The sequence below is a fragment of the Vulpes vulpes genome, chromosome 4, assembly GCF_048418805.1.
Source record: "Vulpes vulpes isolate BD-2025 chromosome 4, VulVul3, whole genome shotgun sequence".
In the NCBI taxonomy this organism is placed as follows: Eukaryota; Metazoa; Chordata; class Mammalia; order Carnivora; family Canidae; genus Vulpes; species Vulpes vulpes.
In genome coordinates, this window is record NC_132783.1 from 32285052 (window position 1) to 32312665 (window position 27614).

A 27614-nucleotide genomic window follows, 5' to 3' on the forward strand; every position below is an offset into this window, starting at 1 on the left:
GCTGAATTTGCTTATTCTTACTGATCTTTTGTAGTAAAGAGTTGAGTGCAGTATACTCCAGACTTGAATAATGTAGTTAAATAGACAACCTCTGAATGGTCATCTAAAATAGAATTCTGTGGGGTGCCTGGGTTGCTCAGTTGGTTAAGCATCTCCCTTCAGCTCAGGTCATGATCTCAAGGTCCAGAGATCAAGCCCCACATCTGACTCTGCTCAGCAGGGAGTCTGCTGCTCCCTCTCCCTCTGTGTGCGCTCTCTCTCTCTCTCTCTCTCTCTCTCTCTCTCTCAAAGAAATAAAATCTTTAAATAAATAAAATAGAATTCTGCTACCACTTCCCTATTGTTTTTAAGTACCTCCAAGAGAATCTTCTCTTTTTCCAACATTAAAGATATGCAGAATAGTATCATCCATCAATCTATCCATCAAGCAACCCATATTAGAGTTGGAAATGCAACAAGACATTGAGACATTCTAGGATTTCCTTTTTAGGGTCTCAAAATGGTTTAGTATATCTGCAACACCCTCTTTCCTCTGGGGCTGATGGCAGCAAGAGGAGAAGAATACACAAGAGAAACCAGAGTGAAGATTCTCTGAGTGATGAAGAAATCTCTGAGAAAGCAAGCCACCTTATGCTTTAGACACATTATACTTTAGACACCCAGAACTAGGGTATTTGAGGATGCTTTATGTTTGACATCATGCTAAATCTGATTTGTATTATACTAAACATTTACATTCTAAGGATGAATTGTTCTCCATACTGATTCCTACAAATATTATGTGTAAGAATATTTTTTTATTTTCAAATTCTTGTTCTAAAGATCATATTATTGCTGAACAATGACAAAAGTACTACTAACTGTGAATTAGTTTATAGCCCTGTAAGAATGAATTAAATTATATACCTGAAAACCTAATTGTCTATTGAAAAAAAATTCTATTGACTCAAATGACTAAATCAAGCTTCAGTAAATTAAACACTTAATACAGTGGCTTGCACATAATAAGCAACAAATATTTTTGATTCAGTAAGCAATTATTAAATTCAAGTATGTTTTCTCTTTCTGAGCTGTTGTGATTTAAAAAATGGAGGCAATCTAAGATTTTTGTAGGTAGCAATTACATATAAATTGTTATTCCTTCTTTTGCAATATTAGCCTAAATAAGAAACATTAGTACATGCACTTAGAGTTCAGATAAGGAATTTTGATAATTTAGATTATTTGATAAGCTGTCTCACATCCCCTTTGGAAGGTGCCATAAGTAACACACAAATAGATGAATAAATGAATAATTTTTAAATTGATAGTAGTTTGAGTGAGTTAGGCCTAGATGTGTCTTTCAATTCTAGATAGGCAGTATGCTTAAAGAGTGAGTATAAATAAGCTTTCAAGTAAGTACTTAACATAGTAATTTGCATGTAGCATGCTGATGTAAGGTTTTTAGCAATTTCTTAGTGGCACACCGGCAGGACCTCTTACTAGCAAATGAAGCAAAGATGGCTTTATTTCCTTTTATTTAAAATAAAATATAGCTTCCTTTCCTTAGAAATATATTCTATAACTCAGAAATATGACTGCTCATTAAGAGGTAAAAACTTCCAGTCATAAAGTAAGTAAGTCATGTGGATATGATGTACAACATAGGGAATAATATAGTTAGTAACGTTGTAATAACTTTATATGGCGACAGATGGTGATGAGACTTATCATGGGGATCATTTTGTAATGTATAAAAATATTGAATCACTATGACATATACCTGAAACTAATAGGATATTGTATGGTAAGTATAACACTTCAAAAAAGAAAGAAAGATGGCTCTTTAGACCAGCCAATTAATCTGAATTACTGCAGCTTTACTGTGATGCTTATTTTTTTATTTTGAAACTCATTGAATGTTTTATAGCCAATAAAAAATAAGATTAAATTACTTGAGTAAATGGTGCTGTTTTCTTCACACCTACGAAGGAAGTGGATATGTTTGCAAGTGTATGCATACACGTGTGCAATAAACTATTCATTAATATTCCAGAGACCCAATAAAAGTGCAAGCAAAAGAGGAAATCTTAAAAAATAAATAAATAAAAATAAAAAGGGGGGGGGGGATCCCTGGATGGCTCAGTGGTTTAGTACTTGCCTTTGGCCCAGGGCATGGTCCTGGAGTCCCAGGATCGAGTCCCACATCAGGCTCCTGCATGGAGCCTGCTTCTCTCTCTGCCTGTGTCTCTGCCTCTCTTTCTCAGTGTCTCTCATGAATAAATAAATAAAATATTTTTTTTAAAAAAGAGGAAATCTGTTGTCCGATAATAAGTGTAGTACATTGGTAGTAGGATTCTCAAGCTAAAGCATGGAGAAGAACTTGTGAGCATAAATGCTAAACCTAGAAACAAGTACTAGATTATTTGCTATTGACAAAAGGTTGGGAATAAAGCCAGGAATAATTCTTGGTATTTTTAAATGAAATTACTGTCCCCCGCATCCCTTAAAGAAGCATTATTTCTATAACCCTGTATAAAAATTAATCCAGCATTACCTTTTTAAAAACCAGTTTTTTGGTTATGTTTTTGTTTTTGTATTTTTATTTTTCATGGGATGATTCTTTATTCAGATATTTAGGAAATTGTGCTATCAGAAATTAACTTGCTATTAGATTCCAGTGTGAAAGCCTAATCGTGTAATTACATAATCACATACCAGAAAGAATTTTGGTAGAAAGTGGAAAGTTGATAGCATTTGGGAGAATGTAGCTTTTGGAAGTACCATTCGCGGTAAGGTATATTTGGTATGAATATTTATTATGAAGAATGGAAGAAAACAATAGTGGGACCAGATAAGAGATTGAGATTCCTGCTTTAATCCTTTTGTTCCCTTTCTTTTTCCTTTCTCTGTTTAAACCCCATTGGTTCTTGGGCATTACTGTTCCACATTTCTTTCTAGCTAACTTCCTTATTTATGTCAGTTCCTCTTCAAACAACACCTTGTCTGTGAAGTTTTCTCTGACCCCTAGAAAGAATTTATAATTCTGTCCTCTCTTTTTCTTTTGTCCTTTGTGGATTTATTATTTCCTCCTTTCTTTTTGCCAATCCTTTGTACAATGTAACTTCCTGAATCCCGATGACATAGAGAGTCTGGAGCCCTTTGTAAAGCCTAGAAAATGGGGCAAGTAGGGAATTCATCAAAAACTCCAATAAGTGACAAAATGTGAAAGGACTCCTGGCCTTACTGGCATTGAGCTTCAGTTAATAAGATGCTCCACTGGGCTTATTACTTACTGCTTATTCATAAGTGAGCTCTTATAGAGTACATTTATGGTGCATTTGTGCACACCAAAAAGATGAGTGTTGGGTGAAACATTTTTACCTACAGGTACACATACTTCCTCTGTAAATGAGAAGATCCCCTAATTGCTAGGATTTGCCACATCCCAAGGATTTTTGTTTTATAATCATACCTGTGCCTTAGTTGAAGCATATCCCACAGAAACTTAGTTTTGATTTATGTTTCTGCTTATTCCACTAAACCAAATGATAGATTTTATACCCTTATATTCAGATAAGGGTGTATTCAGATAGATGATAGATAGATAGATAGATAGATAGATAGATAGATAGATAGATAGATAGATGTATGTCTTATCTATATCCCTATATTCTTTATATCCTAATATCTGTTAATATAGACAAGTCTCATACCTATTAGAGACACAGTTGATTGTGGAATTAGTATATAAATGACACTGATGTATAGGTAACAAACTTAACTGTCCATGAAGTTATTTGTGTTATCAGAAAGAAAACCATAAGAACAAATGTGTCTCTAGCTGGAGAACTTAGTAGGGGAACTTATCTCCTAGTTCTAAAAAACAGCAAACACCATTTAATAGCTTATAGTCACAAGTAGCTTGAGCCCTTTCTTTGTAAACATTTAGACATTGACTGTGATCAACAATAACAGTATGTCCTCTGCAGCAGAGAATTTATTGCTCTCCTGAGTATTCAAGACTGGTTAAAAGGGAATCCCTGGGTGGCTCAGTGGTTTAGCGCCTTTGGCCCAGGGCACGATCCTGGAGTCCCGGAATCGAGTCCCACTTCGGGCTCCCGGCATGGAGCCTGCTTCTCTCTCCTCCTGTGTCTCAGCGCCCCTCTCTCTCTCTCTCTCTCTCTCTCTCTCTATGTGTATCATAAATAAATAAATAAATCTTAAAAAAAAAAAAAAGACTGGTTAATGCTAGGATCTCCTCTTGTCTGTCATCTTGGAAAACTCTAATGTTCCAGAACCTGGAAAACCTGATGTCTTATGGGGATGTATTATCAAATTACTAGCTTGACTCATCTGTCACCTCTATTCGGTATTCTTTCTGGAGTATTGTTTGTCAGAAATATGTTAAAGTCTCAGCTTTGGGGTATAAATTCACTCATCATTTGCACTGGCTTTGCTGCCTTTATAATATGATATAAACATTTTGTTGCTAAATATAGGCTCATTTCTCTGATGACTACAGCCAACTTTTGGATGAATTACTGAGACACAAAAACTGTTTCAGCCCAATTAACTTGTGAAACAAATTTTAGCTGCAGTGTTTTTTTTTCAGTCAGAGGCAGTTGCTTTGACACTAACAATGAAAACTTATATTCATAGAAAGATTCAGCATAGCCTCAGCAGGACTCTTAGGCTATTCAGCAGTCAGTGAAAAGATTAATGAGTGTAGTTTATAAGGTGATGATGATCAGTTCATAACATTCATCAGAGCGCTAATGACAGATTTTTTTTAAAAAGTTATTGTAATTTTTCTCTAAGAATTACATAGGCATGATAAATAAAATATGAACAAAAATTCTGTAATACAAGAGATTTTTAAGGTAGCAATCATTTTAATATGAAGATAATTTAAAAATAATCATGTCTATATTGTATTGCTTGAGACTTAAGTCTAGTGAATGACAAGAGGATAGCACAGGTATCAGGATTTTAATTTATTTTTTATGTAACAGTATTTCTGATAGATTTACTGATTTCCAGTTGTGCAGTTCATAGGTCATTTCTCTATAGTACTCAAATTATTTCTAATTAGATGAAAATTTCTACTCTTTTAAAAACATTTTGTAAATATTCTCTTGTATTTAGCATATCTATAGTGTATGTAAATCTTTAAATGGTCGTTGCTTTCTGTTTGAGGGTTTTTATTTTATGCACATTGAAGCACAGGATATCAGGTATCTTGTTAAGATGTTTGGTATATGTTAGAAAATTTCTCTTCACTTCTTAAGTATCAAATTCTTTTAAAAATGTGACTAGGATATGCATTTAGCTTAGATAGATGAAGTGGAAAATTAAATGGTAATTATAAGAATGAAATTTTTCTGTATGTGGTTTATTGACCTTGCAAATCACCTAAATGTATTGAACAGTATTTGTCCTTTGCTCTCACATGTTTAACTGAAGATTATTCTTGCCCAACTGTGGGTCCAGGCTGTAACTCTCTTCAGCTAGATTCCTCACTTCTAAAAGAGTGTCTTGAATATTTGAGTATGAGCCCAGCTACAACCATATGGACTGGAAGTCTAAAGAACCAGAGCCAGTGGTTGGTAGGTGGGCCAAACCCTCAACAGGGCACTCACCATTATCTACCTAGATGGATTATCAGCTTTTCTATATATAATTTTTTTTCTGTTTTATATATACATAGGCACTGTGATATCAGTTGTCATGTCTTCTTCTAAAGAGTTGAGAGTTTATATCAATTCATCCATCCTCATAATTTAAGTATATGTACCAAGCAGGATTTTGGTGAGTAAAGAGTAGGACTGGTGCAAAGCTATGTAATTGCAAGTGATCAACTGCCAAAGAGGTAAGCTGCCCCTTAGTAGACCAGCCTCAAGTCAGAAAAGATAAGTACTGTGATAAGGCATGAGAGAGGTAAACAATTCTGCTGGTCTCCAAAATGCAGCTTGCAGAGTCCTAAATTTAATTCTAAAATTTCTATAAGGTCTTATAAATAATTCTATAAATGTCTCACACCTCAGAGATACCACAGAAAGATCATTTAATTTCATATTTGATATTTCCAGAATAAGAATAACTTGGGTGCTTCAATGAGTATGTATTCTGGGGTTATAGTAGGCATATATATGAATAGAAGATAATATGAACTGAATTACTCACAGAACTTCGTCAAATATCAATAGCCACTGTATACCTGTTAGATATTTCTTTGCCATTAGGAAAAGCTCCTGGTGTGGGCACTTTGCTTAGAAAATGGAATAAGGCTGGATTATAGCTCTTCCTTGTCCCAGTGGTTTGTACCTTTATATAAAACACAGATTGCACAATATTTATTTCTTGAATGTGAATTATGAAAAATGCTGTCTTTTCTTTTTGCAATTTATAAATAGGCAAAATAGCAAGGAAAAATTGCCTGATCTGACCTCATAGTGTTGGCTGATATCAAAGCAGAATATTGAGACTACTTCATTCTCTCTTTGACCATGCTGCCTAACAGTGGAATAAATTATCAATTTTAATAACTGGCTGATAAAGAACTATTTATAAGCTTTCAAGATTATGGTATAGATAATTTTCTTTTTTAAAAAAAGATTTTATTGTGACGCCTGGGTGGCTCGGTGGTTAAGCATCTGCCTTCAGCTCAGGGCGTGATCCTGGAGTCCTGGGATTGAGTCCCACAGGCTTCCTGTGTGGAGCCTGCTTCTCACTCTGCCTCTGTCTTTGCCTTTCTCTCTATGTCTCTTGTTAATAAATAAATAAAATCTTTTTCAAAAAATTAAAAAAGATTTTATTTATGTAAGAGAGAGTGAGTGACAGAGAGAGCACAAACAGGGAAAAAAGGCAGAGGTAGAGGGAAAAACAGACTGCTCTGCTGAGTAGGGAGTCTGATGCAGGATTTAATTCTGGACCCTGGGGTCAGGACCTGAGCCAAAGGCAGACATTTAACCAACTGAGCCACCCAGGTGCCCCAGTATAGATACTTTTCTAAAGCCCTCTGGAACCCAGAAAGAGGAATAGAAAATAGCAATATGTATGTTAAATTGTACTTTTTTCATTGTCATCATCATCAAATATTTTGGGTTGGTTTATTTTTTATTGTGGTAAAATACACATAGCATAAATTTTTTTATCTTAACCATTTTTAAGTATAGTTAAGTGTCATTAAGTACATTTACATTGTGGTGCAGCCATCATCAACACCCATCTACAAAACTTTTCATTTTGCAAAACTGAAGCTCTACATCTATTAAACAATGACTCCACATTCCTCTCTCCCCTAAGTTCCTGACAACTAACATTCTACTTTCTGTCTCTATAATTTTGCCCATTCTAAGTACCTCATGAAATCATACAGTATTTGTTTTTTGTGACTGGCTTACTTCACTTAACATAGTGTTCTCAGGGTTCATCTATATTGTAACATATGACAGGATTTTCTTCCTTTTTAATATTTCCTTGTCTATAGGTACCACACTTATTTGTTCATCTGTCAGTGAACACTTGGGTTACTTCCATGTTTTAACTGATGTAAATAATTCTGTTGTGAACTTGGGTATACAAATATCTCTTCAACACCCTGATTTTGGTTCTTTTGTGCATATACCTAGATATAGAATTGGTGTGTTATATGGTAATTCTAGTATTAATTTCTTGAGGAACTGTTGCAGTTTTCCACAGCAGCTGTATTATTTTATATTCCCACCAGTAGTGCACAAAGGTTCCAATCTCTAGATCTTCACCAGTACTTATTTTCTTTCTTTCTGTTTGTCTGTCTGTCATCCTAATGGGTATGAGTGGGTATCTTGTTGTGGCTTTAATTTGCATCGAAAAACATTTTTAAATATATAGTTTTACAATTTATCCCTTTCCTTCAGGAAGCATTCATTTTGTTATGCACATCTTTTTGATACATTGCCTGAGTGTTTAATCAAACATTCCCAGATTAAGGCATCTTGTTAAAACACACACACACACACAGAGATTATATAATAAGCTGAGTAGCTGATTTCATTTGAGGAGGTTGGTGATACTCACATAACAAAACCTCATTCATTTCAGGTTTTGCTTTATTCTGTGTGTCCTTAATTGTGGTTAGCAGTGTTGTTTTCACTGATGCTTTTTCTTGGCCATAGAATAGGAAAAAAAAAGTCTTAAGAATATGAACTTTTGATAGTGGTTCATATTTTTCATGTGCATTTGTGACAGATGAAATGAGAAGGGAATTGTAATGTAGAGCTGGCATGTGTTTTAGGATTGAGGGAAGATACAGAAGGTATGAAGTATAAAGTAGAGTAAGGTGAGAGAAAGTAAATACAGAATGATGTTGAAAGGATAGATTCAGCAATAAGAGATTAGTCAGAAAAACAAGAGTAAAGTAAGTGCTCCATTGAAGTATTTTGAACCCTGCTATCCCACTCCTCTTCCCCACTCTGCTTAATGAACACAGGTTGGACAGAGCCCATAAATCTACTGTCCTTCTAATATCTCAAATTGTGCCTCCCCCAGTATATTGCCTCTCTCCTGGCCAGTGTCAGTTTTGAATGGAACAGTTCCAATGGCCTGTCTCCATTTTATCATCTCAATTATAATTCTTTGTATGACACAGCAAATCTATTTACAACAAGATCAATAAGAAACTCTTTGGACCTTCTATTAAAGCAAACTCCTAGCCTTTTAAAATTTCCATAATCCAATTTGGAATTCATTCAGAAAATCATTTCTGAACAACTCCAGATAATCCTCTACTTCAGAGGTGTCATCAGATACTTGGTATTCAGCTAGAAAATAACTTACATAAGAAATTGATCTTAGCTAAATAAGATACTAATGATGGTATTAAGAAAAGAACTAGTGTGGTCCTTTGAATCCCTCTGTCCTTAATTTGCATCATCAGCTGCCCCCATGTCTACCATTGTAGCTTTAAACAAAAAATTTTATTTATTTATTTATTTATTTATTTATTTATTTATTTATTTATTTATGACAATGAGAGAGAGAGAGAGAGAGAGAGAGCATGTGCATGAGTGAGAAGGAGAGGCTGACAGAGAGGAAGAAGCAGACTTCAGGACCCCAGGATCATGACCTAAGCCAAAGGCAGACACTTAACCAACTGAGCCACCCAGGCATTCGACCACTGTAGCTTTAACAGAATTGGCAGATATATCTGATTCTGCTGGAGTCATGGTTATACCACCTGACTCATTTTGAAACACTGATCATTCACCAGGAACCAGGAAAGTATCCAGACATATGAGAGAGGAGGTATACTGTCAAATTAAGTTGGACATATAGATGTTCTTGTGGTCTGTATTTAATTATAGTAACATGAGGCAAAGGTTCAGTTCTTTAAAAAATAGCTAGCTGTCTTCCCAAAATTGTTGAAACACTATGCCCTTACTTTTCAATCTCTAATCTAAATATGTGCCTTATAATTAATTCAACAAATAGTTCTGCATTTGTGATCAAACATTAGTTCATAGACATAGTCTGTCTTGTGGGAAGAGACTACAAGATCCAGAACTGACTTAAATGATTTCTAGGGGAAAACTGCTTGGAATATCTTTGTCTTCTTACCAAATATAATGGTAAATGATATGATATCAGGAATTAACCAACATTATGGCATTGGCACATGATCATCTCATACATGTGACACACACACATCATCTCACACATCTCACACATCTCTGTGAGATATAAAACTCTGGAATTATTCACTTAAAAGCACTTAATGAGCTTGTCAAAGGCACTCTGACTCAGCTCTGTTTATTTTATAGTGAAAACAGAGGAACAAATTCTACCCTCCCAAAGCTACCATACTAGTAGAGAGAGAAACATTAAACAAATAAATACATAAACAAACACATATGGGATAAGTGTTATGGAGAATAACAAAGTCCTAGGGGGGTAAGATAATGTAGATGAGTGGAGGTCTAAGGATATAACACTTAAGCCAAATTTTAAGGATAACATAAATATACTAATTTTTTTAAAAAAATGTATAACTACTGCTTAACTTTGTGCTTACCCAGTAATAGTGGTAGACAGGTTGGGAATGTCCTGGAAGAGAGACAAGCATGTGAAAAGGCTCAGGGATGGTAAGGATTTTGATGTACTCAAGAAATTGGAAGAAGGCCCTTATGTTTGGAGCAGGATGGAGAAAGGAGTACCAAGGAGGGCCAGAAAATGGGCAGAGTACAAATTAGGCATGGGACTTCCTACAGGAAGTCCTGTAGGCATGGGACAAAATATGAAGCATATTTAAATCTGCTGTCTAGAGAACTGATGGCAGAGGGGGAAGAGAAGAAGCTGGGCCAATTAAGAGGCTTTTGCAGTAGAGCAGGTGATAAGACAGTGACTACTTGGGTTGGTAACATTGTAGTGGTGGGTAGAAAAGTCTTAATTCAAGATCTATTTTGGAGATAAAGTCAGCAGGATTTGGTTAGACATTAGTAGATAAGTAATACAAAAAGTGGGAAAACTTCTTTGCCTCAGATTCTAGCTTACAGGTTAAACCATAAAACTGTGGACAGATGCTTATGGCTTCATTCCTCCTTTTAATTATTTAATCATTTATTCACTCATCAAATTTATTAAGCTTCTTCTGTATGTCAGGTACTCTGTAAGGGTACTGAAGATACACCGTTCCATTATATAATGACTAGCTTGATTGATTATATATGTTAAAACAAGGCGCCAAGAAGACTAAAATTCTCAATTGCATCTCTGTAGATTTTGTTTCCTTAGCTCAGAGGTTCTCATCAAGGATGCCTAGGGCGCTCTGGGTGTGAGGGGGTGATTATAAATGGTATAAATTGGCACACTGGTTGTTACAGTGACAAGGTAGTACTGTTGGCACCTAGTGGGGGCCTGCTGCTGACAATCTTGTCATGCAAGAGACCATCCTATATGGCCAAAAAGGGCAGTTATACTCCTGTTGATGAACCCTGGTCACCTTTATTTCAACTAATGATGGCTCTCCAGCCCTGGCTAGCAGTTTGACTTTAAAAACGGGATATAAATGGAATGCCTTTATGTCAGAATTCTTTCCAGTCTTTCCACATGATCCTTTGGGCTCTCCAGAGACCCTTGACTTGCTCCTCTGCTCTCCAGAATGTGCTCAGGGTGCAGCTATTAGGGAAGCACAGATGAGAACAAACGCTTTTTCCTTCTTGTGCTATGTATTCTTGGGAAAAGTGTTTAACCTTCATTACTCCTATTTTCTCATCTGTAAAATGGAAATAGCATTAGTTATCTACTTCATGGGGTTATTGTGTTCTAACCTATAGAAACAGAACAACACTTGGCCTTAGCACGTGGTGAGGACCCAATGGATATCTGCTGTTATTGTTCAACAATATAGAAGGCAGTGTGCTGGATACCATGAAGGTAACATCACCATCACAGCTTCTGCCTTGGAGGAGATCACCAGAAGACATGTCTGTCATCCAAATGCAGGGCACCTTATGATACGTTTTTTGACAAAAAATCTAGCTGTGATGGCTCTTTGCTAATATGATTCCAGGTGCCTCCACTCAGAGCCTTGGATTACAGGATGGATGGCTTCTACTCATTGGGTTTATTCTTCAGCTTTATACTTAGTGTCTGGGAGGAATTACTTCTTTTTCCAGGGGATATTCCTGGCCCTCCCTGTTTTGGTGAGATTACCTCCCCACTGTGAGTTAGCTGGGCCCTCCTTTTGATTCCTGTTTTCCAATTTAGCTACATCTTGAGATTCCTGGATTTCCCCCCACCACCTTGGTCACTATATCATTGCTAATTTGGGGGTTAATATGGCACCATTTTGATCTTCCAAAGCCCAATTTTGGACTCTATTGTCTGCTTAGCTTCATAGTCAAGGCTATAATCCTCCTGAAATTTTATAAATATTTTATTCAATATGAAACTAGTTTCAACCATTTCTGAATAAATCATAAATATATAGACTAGGAAGAAAAGAACAATTCATTCTTCTAGATAACACAGAATGAATCAACATCCCTATAAATAATGATAATGGCAGCAAAAGTATTTATCTTTTTGATATGTAAAGTTTCATCTTTTCTTGATTCTAGGATTATCTTATTTTTCCCTGGAAGCCCTAATGTTCTAGAGATTCATAAATGATAATTAATGCTTCAAATATATAACTGATATGCCTCATATCATAGCAGAACTCCAGCATTAATTTATTCACAAAAGCTCTACTTAGTTAATTAGCAGTTTATTCATGAGACGGATTTAATTTGACTTTGTATGAAATTTTATATAACACACTAAAATTTTTTAAAAATCTCTAATAATTACTGCTTAATTTTTTGCCCCATTAAACAATGATGTCAGTATGAAAATGTATTCAAGTTAGAAAATTCATTAGTTTATCTTCAAGGCAGCATGTTCTAGTAGCTCCATTTTTTCCTTCCCAGGCATTTATTATACATATAACAGAAAAGATAAAATGGTTTCATTTGCACAAGGATATTTTTAAATAATGAGAAGAATGAATGTTAGAAAATGAGAAAGAGTGCTGTTACAAATACTTAGCATTAAACCCTGCACACCTTAAATTTCTTTAACAGCTAGAATAGTTCATTGAAAATTACCAGAATGCTAGGCACCAAGAGTTTTTAATATTTTTCTTTAAATACAAGCACCTTAAGAAATAAAACCTATTGCCATATAGAGCCAAATTTTAATGTTTTCTTTTCCCTTTTTAAGTTTATATGAAGTCCACAGTTGGAGCAAATGGACAGCATGATTTTCTGATTTGATTAATTCACATAATCATTACTTCAGTACTTCCTAATTGATCAAATACTGTGCGTTAGATGCTATGGTAGCAAAGATCAGTAAATCATGATTCCAGTGATGTAAGACATGACAGTTCACTTGGAATATATAGTATACTTACGGAGCTACTATACGCAGCAATTTCATTAATGGCAATAAGCTTTTATTCTCAGCAATAAGCTTTTTAATCAATACTTGTTAAACACTTTACAAACCACACTTGTGTGTAATACAGATTTTTCTGGGTACCTATGAGCAAAAACAAAGATAAATATATATATATCAAAAAAAAAAAATATATATATATATATCATGTTTACCTTAGTTATATTCATTCAAAGGAAGAAACCCCACGAAACTGTTATTACCATTATAGAGATATAATGGGTTTGTTGGAAGTACTTTCTAATATTTAATTATTTTGTATTATAATTTATCTAGGGTACCTTATTTGATTGCATTATTATTATAATTCTAACTGGGAAAAAAGCTTGCTGAGCTATTACATGAAATTACATATACATGTAACCACGATTTTTCAGAACAGGCCCATATGAAGCTTTAAATAATTTTAGGTGCACATTTTATATGTAAAGACTGAAAATAATGACTCCATCATTAAAGGTCTTATAAATACCTAGGATGCTATGAAGAAGAGTCAGAGTTGCATAAACTTTCAGATACATTAAGTTTTTAGTATTGCCTCTTATCCTTTAGGAAAGGAAAATACAAAAGAGACTAATAACTGGACATTTCTGGAACATGTTATCATTTGATGTTTCAGAACTTATTAAAGCAAATGAAAAAAAATTAAAAAGCTATCTTAGTAATTTTATCTTCCGTTCCATAGTGAAAATACACCAAGCTTTATACTTTCACCCAGTGCTTTTTCAAATGACTCATGCTTTCTAAACTTCTGGAAGGATTGACAGCGTAATTATTAGAATGGCTACATTGTGTGCTGATTGAGAGCAGGGGCTGTGGAATGGATGGCCCACCTGTACTACTTAAGTCTTTGTAATCTTTGGCAAGTTGCTTCTCTATGCCTCCATTTTTCTCATCAATAAACTGAGCTAGTGTTAAAACTCATCTCATACAATAATTGCAAGGATTTATGAGTTAATATAATGCTTAGCACACTGTGTAGCACATGGTAAGCAAATGTTAACTATTACGAGGTTAAGTTCCAAAGCTGAAATTTCCTTTTAAAATCAAACCATAGCATAATAGAGAAAGAAATGGCTGATAAATACATGGAAAAAAAATGGTCCACTTTGCTAATAATCAAAAAATATTAACAGGCAATAACTTTTTTCCAACTTTTTTAACTGAAAAAACTGTGGGTACCTTCTCAATATTGGGGTACAACTGTTGTGGAAGGTAGTTTGCCCTGTCCTCATACACACAAACATATATTTCTGCTTATTACTTATTTTAAACAGGGAAGATACTTCTAACATGAAATAGTGCCCATGACTTAAAGTGAAATGAAAAACACAACCTAATAATTTGTATATATTGTATGATTCTACTTTTTGAGAAAAAAAATATATGACTTTGTGTTTGCAGGGGGACCAAGTATGTTTAAAGATACATAGAAAGTTGAAAGGATATGCATAAAGTTAAAATTATTTTATTCCAGAGAGTGGAATTGCGGTTAACAGATAAGAGCATATTTGGTATACTTCCATATTTTGCTAAAAAGAAATGTTAAATACACGTATTGAGGGGGATTCCTAAGGCAAAGAATCACTGGTTAGGAAATTCTAGCCCCAAAACCTGGAGAAGAAATGAATCCCAAAGATAATTATATCTACTTATATAGAGAGCCTTGAAAGCCCTGGTTTTAATGTACTTTATAGAGTAACTAAATCCAGTTGCTGAGTTGTAGGAAAGTCTTCACTTAAGATGGAAGACAGATAAGGTTTCTTAGGTGGCAAGGGATCAATCCTGCCTTCTTAAGGACATTGCCAAAAGCCCTAAGACTGTGTTCACTGGCAAATACATGATCATAAAAGAAATTGGGGTGTTTTACAAGGAAAATCTAGCTAGCACTCAGCCCAAAAACTATATATATTTTGGAAGGCCACCTCTAGTCCATAAAGTCATGTTTATTGCAGTTTAAAAAACAGAGAGATACAACCTGAAAATACATACTCTAGGCTTTGATAGTAATCATCTTCTCTTATTGTTCAGAAAATGTTTCTAAACTGTTCCATACACTTCATCAGACCTTAGTTAATATTTGAAGAATTAAAATGAAAAGTTGCATAGAGATTATTTTGTGTAAGAGATACCACTGAATATATTTATGTTATACAGAAAATTGTGTCCTCAGGATCTAGCAATACAAAGACATGTAGAAAAGAGGAAATGTTTGGAGTTAACATTAGATTGTTATGAAAACTGTAAGTCCTGTAATGTTTTACAATATTTTGTTTTGGTAGTTTTCAAAGTAATCTGAAAACAAAAATTCTGCATGAACATGTTGCAAATCTATTGATGCATAATTTTTTTTCTTGTTTAATGTCAACATATTGTCTTTACAGAGTTACTGGAGGTGAACTCTTTGAAGACATAGTGGCAAGAGAGTATTACAGTGAAGCAGATGCCAGGTAAGTGACTTGCCCAGGGGCAAGATATAAGACTCAACATTCAAATGGCACTGTTCAGTATATTTCTTTACAAATGCATCATAAAGCTTATTATTTATGAGACTCTCATAATACCATCTTGGATGACTTCTCATGATGAGTCCATCTTAGCTATTTCTCTCTCTTACGGATTTCCAGGATAATTGTTTAGGAGAGAAAAAAAAAAAACCTAGAATCTGGTCTACACTTTGTTATTATCTAACATCTATAGTTAGTTTTTAAAAAAAAAATTAAAAAATATGTACTCAACTTGGAATGACTTCTGCTAAAGAAATATACTTTTCTAGCAAAGTTAAGAGATCAAAGATTCAGATCTTCTGGTCTCTAGATCCTAAGCTGCTCCTTATGGTAGCTACTAATAACGCATGGCTATTTTAATTTCAGTTAATTAAAATTAAATAAAAATTTAGTTTCTCAGTTGTACTAGCTACATTTTGAATACTTACTGGCTATAAGTGACTAGTAACTATCAATTGGACATAACAGTTATAGAACATTTCCATTATCACAGAAGGATTCACTGAACAGCCCACTCTAATCAGAGATCATAAAAAGAAACAGACTACAAAAGCCCCAGTGGTATCCTTAAAGCATTATTAGCTGTTTCACTCTGGAAATTCCAGGATAGCTTTTGGAACCTTCATGTAAAAAATATTGATTCGGATGTATCAGAGCGTTCAAAAGGATTTCTCAGTCTTGTTAATTGATATCATCTTTAGAGAAGTTAACAGTGGCTATACTTTTTTTCTCATTCGAAACTTCCTAGTCTGCACAAAGGCAACCTTTTTGGAATGAAGTGACATTAGTTTACTTGCCTAGATACTATTTAGATGTATCATGTTAGTTTTCCTTGGCATTTCTTTATACATATTCAGTAGTTGGCACTTGTTTTGAAAGATCTAGCCTTGGGTAATTGACTCATTATTAACAATGTAAATGAGATCTTATGAAAATTCAGTTACTTATTGTCTGCCCCCATTATCTAATGCTCTCAGAGCTTCCTGAAGCTTGCTAATCCCACTGTAGCCTGCACTCAGCAGATAGTCAGCTGATAGCAGGTTCCCTCCCCATCCCTTCAAAGTAGCACATGCATACACAGGCTCGCTTGCAAATCTCTAATTAATCTTCTTGGTTTAATGCCAGTTTATGACAGTCTGTGAATCTTATCTGTACATGACTACACTCTAATTTTTTAATGGAATTTTTACTGCCAAAGTCAAATAGAAAATTCCATGTCATTTATACTCTTATAAGTGAATCATCCCCCAATTCTTATGTTAGGGCCCTGAAAAGGGATTTTAGAGCAGCCTTGCGAGAAGCTATTTGCCCATTTGCCTAGACAGGGTAATAATTTTAATCAGGTAGTTCACTAGTTAGGGAATTACATTTATTTTGCTTTTTAAAGTTAAGTCATTATGTTTGAAAAGTATTGTTTGAAATTAAAATAGAAACTGTTTTCAATATTGAAGAGCCGTACAGATAACAGAAAAGACCCTATAGGTTGGATCATTTTATATGCACATTTATTATTGTTTTGGAATTTGGTACAAGTTCTTTTTTAGGGTAGGTCCCATACAAAATCAAGGAGAAGGAACATTTTCCCCAAGGATGAACTTAAAGAAAAAGGCTTCTTACTAGTCCTCAAGAACTAAAGAATTAAATCCATTCTCACTAGTAAAAAATGATGTTCATTTAATATGAATTATTGTATGCTTTACTATGCATTATTCATTAGGCCTAATGACTTATATCTGTGGTTTGAGAAGAGAAAGTGAAATATTTCTAAAAAGTAGTACAAAGTGAAGAAAAGTCATAGGATTTAAAAAATAATTACCAACATCCAAGTAAGCTATTTGGTCAAAAAGCAGCTAATGTTTGGCTCTTTTAGTGGGACTCTTTATAGAGTTAGACCTGAGAAATCCATAACCTTGATCATTTTTTACATTCACATTGTAGTAAATCAGATGGTGATTACTTTTTATAATTCAGGAATTTACTGAGTAATATTATTTTGTAATTAAATGGCTGAAAATAACCTTATTAAAATGTTAATAAATGTAGCTCAGCACATAACCTGCATTTGAATCACACAGTAAATTTGAACAAAATATGTCAGTGTGGTCTATATTATATCAGATGACAACTCATGGGAACTTACAGGTGCCAATCAATGATTTATCCCTTCTAATCTAATTAGCAGTCTGTTTGACATCAGTGAGCCTTTTAAGAATAGTATAAATTGTGTTTTTTGACATAATAATAAAAAATTTTCCTTTAGTGAGGTGTATAGAAACATATCAACATTACTAGTGTTCAGGGGATTTTAGAATTTGTTTTTTTGTAAGTTCCTAGCCCTTCTCTAGAGTATGCCTATCCTGAAAAAGGGTTTATTTTATGTGATGGGTTTACTTGAAATTCTCCCTCTGTATTGGAGACTTGCATTAGTTTTCCTCTTACTATATTATACAAGAAGCACCATTTCTAAGTCAAAATGATAAATGTGTCCCTCCATTTTTTTAACCCTTGTTTCACCTGCCACTTCATCTGTGTTTACCCTCTTGTTTCAACACCTATGTTTAATTGTGACCTCAGATTTTAAACAGTTTAGATGTGTATGAGAAATAACCATAAATTTTATATTGGCTGAAAAATTTTCCCAGAACATTATGGGAATATTTATAAATTTTTCTTCTTGAATATGGAAATTTTGGCTTCTGTATACAAGTGATTTAATTTGTATACTTGCAATGGAAAAAAAGCACAGCTCAAATTGTTTTGTCTGAATATGTCACAAACTGTATGTTGGATGTCATTTTCGTTAGAACCTGAATTAGCTTTATTCAGCATTATTAAATTCCAGTGTAAAGCTAAAAAAATGTTGTGAAAAAATATAATTTTTGTTTGTTTGTTTGTTTCGTTTTAACTTTCATTTTATTTTGTATTCAATGTGATTATGTACCTTTAAAATGTTCTCCCTTCCATTCTGCCCTTGTATCTTTACAGTCATTGTATACAGCAGATTCTAGAAAGTGTAAATCATTGTCACCTAAATGGCATAGTTCACAGGGACCTGAAGGTCAGTATATGGAGTCCATAAATCTGAATCAAAGGAGTTTTTTTTTTTTTTTGGTTTTATTTCTGGGGAAAGGGCAGAGGGTGGGTGTTTAAAATGGTTCCCTTGCCTTTCCCAATTTTTCCCTAAAATGAATACATGATGAAATGATAATGCATGATGCCTCTTTCAGTTTGCTCATCTACAGGCTAAATATACATCATAGCAAAAAGAGAGGGTCAATATTGAAAACACAACCTATTAAGTTTCCAAGCAATAAACTACCAGAGGCGGTTTGGGGGCAGGCTTTCCTGAAATGTCCAGCATTTGCCTGGAGACGAACTTGGCCTGTGATGTATGTCCGCCTGTAGATTTAAACACCACTTCTGTTCTGAGACCATGGGTTGCTGTAGCAAAACAACTGGTTACACATTGCTCCATTTGAGTCTGATGAACCCTCAGGCAAGAGATAATAATTGCCAGCTAAATTAAAGCACAAGAAGTTAATGATTTATCAAAAATTCATTATGTATCCTAATTTAACCTTAATGATGTCTTGACTGCTAATGTGACAGCTTTGGAATGATACTAGAAAAATGGGAGGGATTGGGAAAACAGTTTTTTCTATGTGGGGTGAAGGTGGACCACAACAGCTATAAAAATTTTATTTGCATTCCAATTCTTTTCCCATAAGAATTTATAACTAGGAAAGGAACTACTGAATTAAAATATTTTTAAGATGATTTTTTTCCCTAAGATCAAGTGGATCTACATTTTTGTTCACATCTGGCAAGATTCTGATTGCTCTGAGGTAGTAGTCACTCTGTTTGAGCAATATGTTTACATTACTGAAGGTGGTAAAATACAACCCCAGTTGTCTGCTGGTTTTGCACTTTAACCCAGTCTCTCTGAGGGTATACAGACAGTGAGTGTAAGCTTGGAACTAACACACGCCCCCTGGTGTTTGCATGCAGTCATTGCATTCAGCAGATCCTGGAGGCTGTGCTACACTGCCATCAGATGGGCGTAGTCCATCGGGACCTGAAGGTGAGTAATGCCCTTGGAGAAGATAAACCACCACACAATTCCTAATGACTGTTCAGCTGCAATTATGCCTATAAAGGAAAAAATATGAGCCAGAAAGTTGTGTGGACTCATTCCAACATATTACTAAAACACTTTCCTTCACCACAGTCTCTCTTATTTCATCTTTTTCCTCATCCACGCTTGAAACTTACATAAATCCCATTTCATCCAGAGGAATAATGTCCTACCATTAACAATAAAGAGGCTACTTATGTTTCCTTCCTCGTAAGACTATAGCATTTAATGTGACACTGCATAGGACTGATGATCTTTTTCATTCTAAACCTGTTCTGTGGACATTGATCAAACATACTATTTTGGAGTCATATTGTGTATACCTAATATTATGTAAATAGTTGTGAATATTATAAAGAGAATAGTTATTAAATAGGTTTTTAGCATTAAAGAACCTCTGTCTGAAGTCTCTTTCCCTTAACAGTAGTCCTAGGAATTCTGAGGATGTTGAGGCTTCCTGTTCTTTACATTCCTATGTATCAAGATACTAGTGCCTTTTAAAACAGGAAAAAAGTAAAATTTTATCATAAAGTAATATTTATGTAACATATATTGGCTAATACTTTTAAGACTCCACTCAATTTCTGATATCACTGCAGATGAGAAGTGTTTAGATCATTTAGAAATTAAATAGTTCAGAAGGAGACTATTCTTTCATTCATTTTCTGGCCCCTTCTCCCAAGATTCTAGCTTCACTTATGGAATTTCAGAGATCTAGTGAAGGCCTAGAAACTTAAATGAAACCACTGAGTGGGCAAAATAGCAAATGTGAGCACTATGTAGCTGTCATTCTTTGTTTCAAGCCTCATCCATATACAAGCATTAGTACAAAGGCAGCAAAATAATTTAGAATGTCTTCAGCTGTATATGTTCAGTGGGAGGACCTAGGGTGGTTTCTCATGTGTGGACTTCTCTAGTTGTGATAAATCTGTAGTTTCCATCATTTAGTATGCTCTAGTAGAATATATCTCTAAGGATTCACAACAAGTTATTTGAAGATGTGATTTATAAGCAAAGCATTGCCTTAGGTTTCTGGAATATTCCTCTGATTTCAGTTTGAGTCTTAGATCTTTAAATGTGAACCATAACCAAAGTTATGGTTAATGGCATTTTCTTTTCTTTTCTTTCCTTCCTTTCTTCTTTTTTTCCTTTTTTTTTTTTTTGGAGAGCCAAGACGGGACTCTTTTACATCTGCTAACACTTTACCAAGTGTACCCATCATGATTAAGGAAAAACAATAGGTTCCTTTGAAAATTCATATCTTTGGCAGGCACCTCAAGAATTCCTTACCAGCCACAGAGAGAGAGAGAGAGAGAGAGAGAGAGCAACCCTTTTTGTTAATTCTCAGAACTCACAGTACTACTTCCCTTTTTAAGTGAAAATACATGGTGGCACCTGGTGGTTCAGTGGTTGAGCATCTGCCTTTGGCTCAGGGCATGATCCTGGAGTGCTGGGATCAAGTCTTGCATTGGGCTCCCTGTGAGGAGCTTGCCACTCCCTCTGCCTGTGTCTCTGCCTCTCTTTGTGTCTCTCATGAATAAATAAATACAATCTTAAAAAAAAAAAGAAAGTAAAAATATATGGGCATACGTATTTATTTATGCTATTTTATTACATATTCTATTTAATAAATTTACCATTGAAATATTTTGCTCCATACTATATAAGCATACTCTAAAAGCCAGGGATGAAAAATATGAATTCTCTTACATGATCTTCAAAATATATATTGTGGGGTCATGATGAGTTCAAACTCAGCTAAGTTCCTCAAAGACTAGAACTTTAATCAGAGATGGCAGTGGGCCTAGGATATGGGCTGAGAAGAAAACCTATTTTCTGACATATGAGCTAAATTGACTAATTAAAAACTCAGGCAGGTGACTTTTAGGGAGGCTTACTACCAAAAGAAATAACCTGCTGCCTCACCCATTAGATTCTTTCAAGGGATAAAAATATTTTTGTTCTCTATCCTTATTCTGATTTTAGGAGAGGATGGGGATGAACTTTGAGTAGAGCTTGTTAAGATTTTTATAATTCTCTTGGTTTCTCTCAAATTGCTGACTGGAATAGACTTGAGTCTGTTTTTGGTGTATGTTTGAGTAGGCCATTTCATAACATACTAACAGAGTATGTTAGAGACAATTTACACACTCCCAGAGGGTGCTAAATCCCTGGCTTTGCGGTATGTTTCTTTATACCCACACATGTACTTTATTTGATAAGTATACTACTTATAATAGCATATTCACCAGTGTATTAAAATGAAAAAGATTGGTAAAATTTCTTATTACCAAGCTTTAAACAAAAATTTGCCCCTATTAAAAAAAATTTGCCCCTATTATTCTTAGGTCATATATTTAGTTTCATATCTTGATTCATACATTAATTTATATATAATACAAATGTTTGATGCACAGTTTAATTTATGCATATCAGTGAGAAAAACACAGAAAACATTATATCCCTTATCATTATTAAATGTACCTACAAGCATATGAATGTTGTACAATTTGTAAGCCTCTGCTAGAACAATAGCTGTATAACTATACAATACCTACCTATAATACTGTATTATTTCACAGTCTCTAATATAGGACTTTATACCTAGTAAATACCTGTGGCATATACTTTCAATTTAGGAATGCAGGAAGTTCAATCAGAAGCACATTTATAATATAAAAGGCTTTACTGGGACACCTGGGTAGCTCAGCAGTTGAGTACCTGCCTTCGGCTCAGGGCATGATCCTGGAGTCCAGGGATCGAGTCCCACGTCGGGCTCCCTGTACGGAGCCTGCTTCTCCCTCTGCCTGTGTCTCTGCCTCTCTCTCTGTGTCTCTCATGAATAAATAAATAAAATCTTAAAAAAAATAAAGGCGTTATTAAATAACATAGATTTTTGTGTATGTTAATTAATATTGAATAAAGAGGATAAGTATCACTCTTTGAGACAGTGATAGCTTTAAGATCATTATTTGAGTAACTGCCACTCTTGGGAACTTATTAGGCAGTAGAATCCACCAGATGGAAAATTATAAGAACCTAGAGACAAGGCTGAGGCATAGCAGACAATTGGAGGATGTCCCAGAAACAAACAATAGGAGAAGGCTCCGTGTGGTGGAATATTAGCATTAAGGAAGCACATCAGTCACAACCAGACAGTATGTAGTGGATACACAAACCTTTCGTCTAAGGTGCATCCAGTGTCAGATCCAAGCAGTGTTAAGGAGTATCTAGCAGTGGTGACATAATTATAGTACTATAGTTCAGGAATATGACTCTTGTCTTTGGGAGGATTTGGATCAAGGCAGGACGTTAGTAATAAAAATGATTATAGCTGCCGTTTATCAGGCAGTTACCATGTACCCTGTACTGTGTTATCATATGAATCTTAACAACAGCTTTATGAGGAAGGCACTTTGATCCATCCCCCCCCCCCCCCCCCCCCCCCCCCGTTGCATGAGGAGAGATTTAGCAACCATGGATGAAAGTACTTACTCATGGTCGCTCAGCTAGTAAGTTATGATTTGTGTCCAAGCATTTTGGTTCCAGAGTCTGCATACTTAATTGCTAACCACTTCTCAATTCGTTAATTGGATAAATTGAAAACTTTATAGAGGCCAAAAATTAGGTCAAACAATGAGAAAGTAATTTTGCCAGCAACATTAAGAATTGGGAAACGGTACTAAGTTTAGTGAGTCAAATGATTAAAATGATCCTGCTTATGGATCTTCCAGAGCTGTACAAAATCTGCATCATTAGGAAAGAGATTAAGTTTAAGTTATACTTAAGATATAATATGGAGTTGAGAGGCAACATATCTGCTATAGATTGGTGTCCAAAGTAAAAATTTCTTATTTAGGAAATCAGTAAAGTAGCATTGGTCACAGCCTTTGGAAAATGAGACATAGAAAAGAACGAAATTCATTTGCCACATTTGATTTAGGCCACATCAAGATAATCAGTCTGGACTGCCTAAAAATAGATTGTTTATAAAGAGTAAATTACTGTAACTCTGTTGAGTGCTTGTGAACTAATCATTGAAAATTCAGGTATAAAAAGAAAGGAACAAACATTCTTCAAACATAACTTGAGCACCTACTGAGGCACTGTCAGAGCTGCGACATAAATTACAGAGCAAAAGAAGCATAAACCTTGTGTGGACAAAATCCACAGGCCACTGAATTAAAGATCATTTTAAAATATGTATCAATGCAGTTCCTCCCAGAAATAAGGAAAGATGTTAGATGATACTTCATCCAAAAATATATTAGGTGAAAGAGAGATTGCCTTAAAAAGTGACAACTCTTGAGGTCATGGGAAATAGAGGATATCAAATCAGATGTGTTCTTTCATTTAACAGCCTGAAGAATACAATTTGTGTAAATCCAGTAACAGAAGTTAGTCAAAGAAGGCAGTACTGCTTTATCATATAATATATTTCACACAATATAGTAAGATTTCTTCAAGGTTCATCAGAAATGGTTACCAAACTACTTTATGAACAGCATCTAAATGAATAGGAAGCTTCATGCATACAATAATCTTTTAGTCACATACCAACACCTGTAAATTGCCTCAGCAGAGAATGCTGCTTTTTTTTAATTCTAACTCCAGAAAAACAATTTTATTTAATGGAAAAGTCATTAGATCAATGGATGGTTATGAGAGAGAGGGAGGGAGAGAGGAATGGAAGGAAGAGGGCAGCAAGAGGGGAGGAGAATAGATTTTGATGGAGATGATAATTTTGGAGATGGAGGAGTTTAAAGACTATTTTAGAGGAATAAAATTTAATTTAAGATCAGAAAAGAAAAATTAATTTTCTAGGGGAATACGGCATGCATTCAGTAAATCCTCTTTAGTAGTACATAAATCAAATTGTGAATCTACACTTTGAATAATCATAAAATTGTGATTATTCCACTTCTCTCAGAAGTATGCTTAGATAAAAGTTTAAAGAACTATGTATAATGTATGTCTAGGTGTTTTAGACACAAACTATGTAAGTGATAAATTCCATAATCCATTGGTCATTATTGTGTTTGTTTATTGAACCTGACTGCTGTGTGTCAGGCCTTAGAGAAACAGTAGGTAATTGTCAGTCCCACTGTGGTTGTACTCCACTCTGCTGATTTCAGTCTACCTGATACTATGTGCTAATAGTGTAGAAGTCAATAAAAAAAATAGTAATGGAGAACATATGATTCTTAAGAACTTACCCATATATGCATAGTGGTAGAAGTGATTCTTCCCAACCAGACTTACAGCACAGTGCATCAGCTGAGAACTCCCTGTGCTAAGTGCATAAATTCAAGTATTCATTCCATATAAAAATAAAAGCAAAAGTCACTTGTATTGTGTATACAGAAGAGCTTCTACCATGTGCACGAGGAGCTTGATATTCAAGCTTTTCAATCCATGCAAACTTTGACTTAGATTATTTCTAGGAGCTTCGTTCACACGTTCTTTGGCAAAGGAAAAGTTACTAAAAACACACCAAAGCACAGAATGCTTAACTTTATGTTGAAAAAATTAATACTCTCCAATAAAAGAAATCTAAAAAGATAATTTCAACTCTTAAAAAGTAATATCCAAATAGACTTAAGAATTAATTAATAGGAATAAAATGAATAACTAGCTATTTTATGATATTCAAGAAGAAAAAACTATAAAGTAAAACACATGATTTCACTACACATAAAAATTTGTAATGTTTGAGTTTTGTTGGCTAGATGATCACATATGTACATGGATAAATCTGTGATATGACGAATGCTGAAGATGATCGTCACCTTTGCCAAATCAGTTACTTAATGAAGATCACACTCAGAATTCTCATGTGTTTGTGAGACTTTTGAGAAGATTGAAACTATGGCTCGTGTTTCATAAGTTTCCCCTCTTGTTTGATTTGGATATGGGTAATAAATACTTTTAAGTATTTCATATTCTTTTGCAACCATCTACTGAGTGAACTATCTTTGAAAATGACCCATTTTTATGCCATTGGATGAGTTTCCTCAGTATCACATCTTTAAAAGAAGAAATCAAGAGATCTGGCTTCAAAATCCTCCATCTTTTCTGGATCTCCCTACTTCATTTGGAGATTGAGGGGTTTGAGTTATTTTATCTCCCAAGTCAGTCCCAGTCCCTAAAAGTGACCCAGCAAGTTGCCTAGGTACTTTGAGATATGTGAGCAGACTCAAGAAAATCTCAAATCACAATGAAAGATGTTGCCATTGCATCCATATGGAAGTACAGAACAAAACTTGCCAACAGTTGCTGCTCATTACAGCTGATATGCTATAAATGGTTGTTGACACTAAGACCAGATGTCATGGAAAATCCTGCATCATTAGAAAGCAATTGGGTGGGGAAGGAACCTGTGTGTGAGAATGTCAGTAGAATCTATTTAAAAGCCAACCTAAAAAGTGATTCATTATAGGAATTTAGAGATAATCTCAATACATAAAGATTAGCATAATAGACTGAGTTAAATTTAAGAATATAGACATCCCTCAAGTTATGAACATTCATTGTGAATATTCTGTGTCGTGCACATAGACATGGCCAGCTGCACTGGAGTGTAATAATCACTAATGTGTATATTGTTCCATACAGAGTACAGAGCTCTTATGATAAAATCCAGTGAGATTTTATACTTTTATGTATACTGTGATGAAATACATGTTTATTTGAGAGATGAAGGAACTAATTAGCTCCAAGAGTCTATGAGTTACCCATAGACAATAACAGTTAATAACAGTCAGTCCCAGGACATAAACCTATCTCTCCATCTTTTTCCTAGAGCATTGTGTTGCCAATTTCTCTCATGTTCAGCTGTACACTGGACGAGCATTGTTTCTGATTTTACCTTTCTCATTTGCTTTAGAAAATCAAAATACTTGAATAGTAGCAGATAATAGCGGTGATCCTTTTTAAGGAAGCAGCCACTAATTAGCTGAAAGATTCTACTATTTCAGCTTTTGTTAAATACAATCACAAATTATCTTCTTTTCTATAGGTGTTCAAAATTTGAACTAACCTACATGCCAATGAGCTTTCATAGTGCAACACAAATTTAAGTTGGATACTATATAAGTGGTAAAATATAATAGGATAATTCAAATTTTGAATATATTCCAAAGGGTCGTATATAAATCAAATTTGTGTGCTATTTCTAATGTTTCCTTGCAGCTGGCCATTAGAAACAATCTTATGATGAAACATTTTATGAAGCAAATAATCCTTTAATAAAGTCAGTAAACATCTTAATTTTTCAGTTTACATTCCATAATTCTATATTTTAGGTTTGCTTAAAAATATGTACAAACATGAAGCCATTTTAGTGCTGCTAATTTTTAAATCTACACAATAACCTTGAAAGAACCCTGCCTTTTCCTGTACATAACTGCAGCTGAACAGTCTTCATGGGTATAAGGTAAAACACTGATCCAGAGGGATTATTTCCCTGGATGACTCACAAGGCCCCATAGAGAGGTCTTCTAGGTCATCTCTAGGTATGAATATTTGTCCCAGTCATTCAGAGGCCATGCATGATAAAACTCTAAGGTGTTACATTTCTTCTGAATTGGCAGATACTTGGTGTGTAAGGGCATAATGCACACAGCACTGTGCAGAAACTTATTTGATCTAGTGATAAGAATAAAAACACATTAAATATTTTAAAAGTTTATTCACTGCTGGCACTGGCATTTGCTCAACAAACTTCAGTACCACTTGATTTAAAAGACCTAAAATGATTGACTTCTAAAGGGATTGGAACTCTTTCCTTGAATGAATCTGTGGTTGACAAAATAGGACAGATGTGTGTTAGCAGAGATCTCAGATATCTCAGTGCTTTTGAATGTGAAGGTTACAAAGAATTAAACTATTGATTACAGTTCGAGTGGTTTTTTTCCAAGTCATTTATTTCATAAATTAATAGCTTCAAATCACTTTGTGATTAAATTAGAAAACGCATGAATGTAGTAGGCTACAAATTTTAGTTGTGAGAA

General features: G+C 34.6%; 1 protein-coding gene across 41 annotated transcripts in view; it reads left to right on the forward strand.

Moving 5' to 3' along the window:
* CAMK2D (calcium/calmodulin dependent protein kinase II delta) overlaps positions 1–27614 on the forward strand; it is a 296165-nt gene that overhangs the window by 189925 nt on the left and 78626 nt on the right. For 16 of the 41 annotated variants that reach the window (XM_026013488.2, XM_072755379.1, XM_026013483.2 and 13 more), the window contains exons 5-6: positions 15345–15410; positions 18453–18525. In XM_026013488.2, coding sequence (XP_025869273.1) covers positions 15345–15410; positions 18453–18525 — 139 coding nt within the window. Of the gene's footprint in view, positions 1–15344; positions 15411–18452; positions 18526–19475; positions 19549–27614 lie in introns of all 41 variants that reach the window. The other 25 variants (XM_072755368.1, XM_072755363.1, XM_026013489.2 and 22 more) reach the window with 2 other exon arrangements.